Consider the following 7500-nt stretch of genomic DNA (forward strand, 5'->3'; position numbering starts at 1 on the left):
GGCCAAAATATACAGTGACTAATGGGAAGTCCTAAAGAAATCTGCTCAGCCGAGTGGATCAGCTGCACTGTATTTTGCAAAGTGCTGAAAATACAACTCCTGCCTCGGACGCATAAAACCTGTGTGATGATTTCTATCCAACTTCCAGTGCTAAACTGGAGACTTATGTTAATTTCTTTATTTCTTTATGCTTACTGTGTTGAGGCGCAATTGGGCGTGGGAAGGGAAAATAGATGTTGTGGAAACAAGGAGCAAACCCCCACCCTCGCTGTAATTCCACATGAATCTCTTTGGTAAACTTTAGTGCTGTTGAGACTTGGAGCATTCTCACGAATCTGAGTTGTCAGTGCTTATTTCGTGTCTCTCTAGGAAATAATCCTGAAACGAGCAGCTGACATTGCTGAGGCGTTGTACAGCGTGCCCCGCAACCACAACCAGATCCCCACTCTAGCCAACACTCCCGCCCACACCGGCATGATGGGCGTGAACTCCTTCAGCAGCCAGCTCGCCGTCAACGTCTCCGAAACATCGCAAGCCAACGACCAAGGTAGGTGGGATTTCAAGGGTGAATCCTTCACCTTGTTGGCTGCTTTTGGCCAGCTCCGTGACCTCCCTTTCTCTGTCCCTGTAGGCCTGTGAGCGTGGAATGAAATGCCATCTTTAACTTTCTCGTAATATTTAATTCTCCCCGTTCTTTCATTTACTGTTATCATAAAACATCTCCAATGGGGGCAAAAAAAAAAAAATTGGCAAAGTGTAGAAAGCTCTTTGTTATTCGCAGTAAATATACAGAGTGTATGGCTGGTTTATAAAATAATTATGTCTCGGTACCTCCACCTGGTTTTGGAATATTTACACAGATAAATCTAATTTGATGTCTGTGATTTTAAAATACTTTGTTTGTAGGCATGTGTGACATATATGTTGCTAATAAAAGTAATAGTTGATTTAATTTACCTGTTGTAATTGAAAATGCATGTAGCATATTGCATTAAAAATTAATTTTGATACTAATGAAAGGAAGAAACAGGATTATCAGATATGTTCAAACGCATTTTTTATTTTTGCTTGCAACATAATTATTAAATTGATTGCTCAGATAGGAACAAATTGTTGTTTAAAATCCTGATTCTGCTATGTTACCTCTTCTAAAAAGATTGTCTTTTAATGCGTTTCCAAGCTAATAAGCCTTATAAAATTCTGTACTTGCTCTTGAATTAGTTTTCACTGATGGCTACACCTTATGAAAACTTGTTGTTAGCATAAAAATATCAATCACAAAATGAAGATCCCAAAACAGCCTTTCAAAGTAAATCACCTCAACAAAAAAGTTTTTCTTGTCAGCTCTGGCATTTGAAGGTGTGGAGAGGCTGAAAGTTCACGCAGTGTGTTGGTACAAAGCAGGACTCGAGCCTGTTGATAATTGCTCCTAAAGACAAACGTGAAGGCACCTGACACAGCTGGATCGAAGAGAGCTTTTGTTGGCTGTCTGTGCTAAGAGGAGAGACAACATAGAGTGCTCGCGGATGATTTAAGTAGGGTTGGCGTGATAAGGTTATCTCAAGCTGCAAGAGTTGATAGGGCAGTGAGAGACAACTCAGAGCAAAGCTGTGCAATCAATTAAAACTGTGTAATATATGCTGCATGAGGAAACCCCCCAGCCCTAAGTCTATCTTATAAAATAACATTATTTTTTTGGGGTGGGGGGGTTTCTAACACAGTAGGTTACAGTCGCAACACAAGCAGTGTTTCCCCGCGAGGATATGTTCCCAGCAGTACTCCTCAGCAGTCCAATTACAACACAGTCAGCAATAGCATGAATGGATATGGCAATGCCGGCATGCCCAATCTAGGTGTACCAGGTTCCCCTGGATTTCTTAATGGCTCCTCAGCTAACTCTCCTTATGGCAGTAAGTGTCTATTTTTGGTAACACATCATCATATAGATTCATATTTACTACAAAATCAACTCCTTGCATTGTTTTGATTTCCTCTATTGTCAGCTACTGGATAAAAGGAGGGGTGACTCTGGAGGCTGGACGCAAAAATGAAAATAATAAATTGATCTGTTTGTGCCAGAATACAATCTCAGATAGAGAAAAAAGAACAAAAAAAAAAAAAAAAAAACAAACCAAACAAAACTAAACAAAAAAAAACAAAATAAAAATTGGACTGCGCAATTTGTAACAAAAGTCCAACACAAAAGAGTTTGCCTGTTATCCAGAGAGTGGCCAAGCCAAGGCATTTCATTTTTATTTTTTTATATATATTTTTTTTATATATATATATCTCTATATATATTTTAAGAGGCAAGGCCCTATCACTCTCTTTTTTCCATGTTTGCCGTGAAAACCTCAATCTGAGTCCTGATTATTTTTGCTTTATTGCAGTAGTGCCGTCAAGCCCTACCATGGCAGCCTCTTCGGTCACCCTCCCTTCAAACTGTAGCAGTACACACGGCATTTTCTCATTCTCACCTGCCAATGTCATCTCTGCAGTGAAACAAAAGAGCGCCTTCGCTCCTGTTGTCAGGCCCCAAGCCTCTCCTCCACCATCTTGCACCAGTGCAAATGGAAATGGACTTCAAGGTGAGCCCCATCTCTCTCAATTTTCTCTCTGTTGCTTCTTTTTTTTATTTTTTTTTTCTTTTGGTGCTTTTTTCTTGGGGAGAAAGGTACCTGGCTGTTTTTTTCAGTGCTCTCATAGTGATGCAAAAGCAGGGGGAGAAATAGGGTAGCATGAACGGTGTGCTGAGATTTTCAGGTTTTTAGTTCATTTCTGATGCTTGCATTAGAGCAAACACCAGTTGTTTTTCTGGCATTTGCCCTTAGGAATTCGTGCCTTAAATTTTAAAGGAAGACTGTATCCCTGAATGTCTCTTGGAGGGTTTGTGCGCTCCTGGTGTTTATATGATTCCTGAACACATTTCTGTGGATGTTTAAACCCAACAGTGTTCTGGCAGGACACAGTGTGATTTCCTCACTTGTGTAGGGTGCGGTAGTGATTTTGAATAGGTCAAGTTAATATAAATCAGGTTAAGCAGTGGACTAAGCTTCCCTGACTAGGTAGCATGCAGTGGTTTGCATGCTCTGTTGTCCCAGCTCTTACTGTGGTGTTAGAGCGGTTGCATCCCTAAATGAAATAAATATTTTAATTAGGGCAGGCAATTTTAATATTCTGCCTTTTTTTTCAATATTAATCCTTGTGATTTCATGTGGGCAATGCAAGGAACAGCTGATAAATCACTGGCAGAATGTTCATGGTCACTGCAGGGTGTGGGACAGGAGGAATTACGACGCAATGTGAGAACAAAAACATAAACAAAGAGGTCACCCTACAAAGGAAGGCTCATGGCTAATTGGCCATTTTAGGGGGGATTTGGACATGCAGAAGGTGAGACTGTAAGTGCGTTAGAATCTTTTGGAAGGTTTGTTTGCCTCTGGTGGAGTCAGGATGCACAGGGCAATAAATTGAGGCACTTCAGATCCCACTGAAACCAGGAAGGGTTGAGGACAGTCTCATCCCAGAGGATGTCACTCCTCCTGACTTCCTCAGTTAAGAAGCAGGATTATTTATTCTTTCTATCACCACAACTCCCATAATCCAACCAGCACTCACAGGCAAGCAGATGAGGGAGATTTTAATTTGCCAGACCAATTCTGGACATCTTCATTTTGTGGGGTGCTGAAGGCACTTTGGAGAGACATCATCCCAATCCCACAGAGCTGCACTCCAGGACCTCAAAATGAACCTTCCTGCAGCTTGCTCTTAACTTCTTGTCCCCCCCCCGCCCTCCAAACAAAAAATCTGAGACCTTGTTATGCACTCAGGTCAACAAAGAGCTGAGAATCCAGACACACAAACTCATTGTAGCATGAATATTAAAGAAAAGGAAAAATAAACAAACATTTTTTTGTGTATTTCTTTAGTGGAAGCTTCACTGTGTTAGTACTGTAAGTAGAAAACTATATCCATATTCTTAGAAAAGATAATCCATTCATAAAATAATCCAGTGTCCTACTTTCCTCTTTTTGTAAGAAGACACTGCTATGAAAAGTAAATACTGAAATAAAATAATGAAAAAAAGAGGAAAAATAAGATAATAAAACAATCAAAATAATAAACAAAATAATAGAAAAAATAAAATAAATATTAAAATAATAATATAAATGTGGCAACAAATGGCTTAGATCTGAGGCAGGAAGATCAATTGATTGATTTATTCTGAAAAACACAATTATTTAAAGGTCTAAATTAAAATTATCTGAATTTTTGCCATTGCAGTAAGTGAATAAGGGGCTTCCTATAACATGCTCAAGGCTTTAGATACTTAGAATCTCTAATTACCTTGAAGTGGGGTTCTAAGGAGAACTGGGAGGGTTGAATGCCTGCACCGAGCACCCAATGTCCCTTTGCACCTCCCCAAGCCCCCAGTAACTGCACATCTCCATCCCCAGGTACAGAATGGTTTTTGTATAAAGCTCAGAAGATGACTTGGAATCAACCAATACTGATTTGTTAAATAGGTCATGAATTCAGCTCTTAAGCTGAGCCCAGCCTCGCTTTGCACTAAGCTTTTCTCATGCCCAGAGAGCCCAGAGAAGACCTAACGCTGCCTTCAACCCCCAATTTTTGGGTGCTGCAATACAAACAGCAGACCTGGTGTTTTGGTTCAGCAGCTGAATCGAAAATCAACTGTTGAAAATAAATAGATAATACATAGATACATAAATAAGTAAATAAAGAAAAATTGTCAGTTTTGCTCTGTAAGTGGAACCTGAATAATTTTGTGTTGAGCAGAATGACCCAAAGAAACAGGCAGAATGTCCTTCTGGCCTGGTAAATAGAGCAGTGACTTCCAGGGCTGTGGCAAAAAAACTACTACTACTACTACTACTACTACTACTACTACTACCACTACTACTAATGTGTGCTAAGTAGACAGTGCCACAAGGTGATGCTCAGTATTGTGGGAATTAGGGAACTGACATGGAATCACAGAATCCTGGAATGGTTTGGGTTGGAAGGGACCTCAGAGACCACGTAGTTCCAATTTTGGGCAGGGACACCTTCCACTATCCCAGGGCTCTCCAAGGCCAGTCCAACCTGGTCTTGGACACTTCCTGGGGTGGGGCAGCCCCAGCTTCTCTGTGCCAGGGCCCCACCTGCCTCATTCTGTGAGTTCCTTCACCATCCCAGCAGAGGCACCAACCCTTTCTCCACCCAAAGCTTTGAGTCAATACAGACTGAGCTCACCAAATCCCTCAGACTGGCAGTGCTCCCCCATCCATCCTCCACATCTCAGCCACCACCTTGGCCTGAGCTGCAGCCAGGGCCGAGGGGCAGGACAGGCACGAGTTTGTCAGCTCCTTCCTTCATGAGACACAGTCAAGAGAAGCCACCAACACTCCTGTGTTGGCACTTATTTACACTGCATTTGATCCATAGATCTCATTAGGGAGTTTCTGCTTCTTCCTTCCAATTTTCTCAGTCATTTGTTGACCGGGAACTCTTTTTAAAGTTTAATTAGTTGCTTTCTGGTCTCTGAACGGTCACCTCGAGAGTCTTCTGATCAGCACATTTTCTACATTAAGTTAAAATATGGAATTTGAGAGCTGCTGTCCAAAGCAGCTGAAGTTCTTAGGTGATTTTCAAGTACAGAGCCTCATTTTAGGGCAGGAGGTGAAAGAGCTGAGTGACAGCTGCGGACATGTCACTGTCAGGAATGGTCACACTCAGTCAAGCCAAGAGGGCAGTAAGAGCTCATGGCCATTGGTGTTGTACAAGAGGCAAATCCTGCAATTTAGACTTGGATAAGAATGGATAAGAATTCAGACAAGGGTGGTCCTTTTGCAGGGATTTTGGGGTTAATTGACCCCTCCCTGGTGGGTAAACCACTGTAGGGTATCTCTGTGTGGGAAAAATGCTGCTTGTGGTACATCTGAGTTGGGGAGAACAGCAGAGCTAAGCAGTTCCAGCTGGACCTCAGGGGGATTGTTTTGTCTTCTAACAAAGAATTAAATAGAAGTTGAGCTGCCCTAACTTCTGGCTTCTGCTGATGTAACCCTGAGCATCAGGACCACCCGAGCCCACCACACCAGAAGAAAGATCTGTAAGCACAACCCCAAAACCCTCTCTGTGCTGCAGGACCCAAGAGTGAACATGGACACGTCTGTAGGTGACACTTTTTTTTTGTAAAGAGATCCAAGACACCTTCTAGTGGAAGGTGTCCCTGCTCATGGCAGGGCGTTGGAACCAGATGGCCCTAAAGATCCCTTCCAACCCCAACCATTTTGGGAATTAATGATTCAATGATGAAGACAGAGGTTAAGAGCAGAAAAGACAATCTGGGGGGAATCCAGCAAGGTCAGGCTGTGGGCAGTGCCAGCCTGGGCTGGGGTTTGCTCCTGCCCCTTGCTGCACCCATGCCAGCTGCATGTCCATGGTCAGCCTAAGGAGGGGCAGCACTCAGAGCTGCAGCTCTTGGAGGAGACACCTCTCTCCTTGCTGTCCCCAGGGCCTGACTCACTCCTGTGAGTAAGCCTACAAAAAAAGGGCTTTTGGGCTGATTCCAAAAAGCCACAATCTTGTTGACTCTGTGTGACCTCCATAGTCTATGACCAGAAAGTCAAGTACTCACACGAATTTTTTAAGAGCAGGATCCTACCGTGTGTGTTCCTGAGGGCAGAGAGTCTTTTCCTGTTTAAAACAATGAACCTTAAAGGTAGAAAAGAAATTTTTTAGTGAGAGACTACTGGTTCGCTGTAAAGTTGGAAACACAATATGTGTTCAAAATTTGGTTTTCAATCGTAATTTACTTTCTATAGATTGTGAAAGATATTGCTGTCTGGTTATAGAACTATAATGCACAGCAACAGGCTCTCTATATTCTTTTAAAATTGCATCCTGCTTAATTTTCTGGTCTTCCTCCAGATGAAAGTATTAAAATTATTATTAAAAAACTCACCAGCTCATTTTTCTCTAAGAAGGCGTTTGATATCAATTTGCACAGCAGGAAGCTCAGTGCAGAAATTCACAATTGTCAAAGATTGCTACTAAAATAAATTGTGAAATGCACATCTAGAGCACCAACTTTGCATCCTCCCACAGACTGTGCCACAAAGAGAGTTCAACAAAAATGGTTAAATTAAAGAATTGAGATTTTTTTTCTTTCCCCCAGAAAAATATAGCAGCAGACAATGTAAATTTTCATGGAGCAGAATCATAGCATGGTTTAGGTTGGAAAGGACCATAAAACCCATCCTGCCCCACCCCTGCCATGGACAGAGACACCTTCCACTGTCCCAGGTTGCTCCAAGCCATGTCCAATCTCGCCTTGGACACTTCCAGGGTGGAGCAGCTGATGGTTGGATTGCAGCACAAGGCTGAGGACACTTGAGGACACGGTTTAGTGATGAAAAACAACAGTGCTGGTTGATGTTGGGCTTGACCTTAAAGGTCTTTTCCAATCTTAATGATTCTGTGATTCCATGACAACTG

General features: G+C 42.1%; 1 protein-coding gene across 18 annotated transcripts in view; it reads left to right on the forward strand.

Moving 5' to 3' along the window:
- EBF3 (EBF transcription factor 3) overlaps positions 1-7500 on the forward strand; it is a 118413-nt gene that overhangs the window by 109421 nt on the left and 1492 nt on the right. For 5 of the 18 annotated variants that reach the window (XM_062496126.1, XM_062496128.1, XM_062496131.1 and 2 more), the window contains 3 exons: positions 370-547; positions 1725-1910; positions 2391-2588. In XM_062496126.1, coding sequence (XP_062352110.1) covers positions 370-547; positions 1725-1910; positions 2391-2588 — 562 coding nt within the window. Of the gene's footprint in view, positions 1-369; positions 548-1721; positions 1911-2390; positions 2981-7500 lie in introns of those variants that run through there. The other 13 variants (XM_062496120.1, XM_062496122.1, XM_062496123.1 and 10 more) reach the window with 7 other exon arrangements.

The sequence above is a fragment of the Cinclus cinclus genome, chromosome 7 (genome assembly GCF_963662255.1).
Source record: "Cinclus cinclus chromosome 7, bCinCin1.1, whole genome shotgun sequence".
Lineage (NCBI taxonomy): Eukaryota > Metazoa > Chordata > Aves > Passeriformes > Cinclidae > Cinclus > Cinclus cinclus.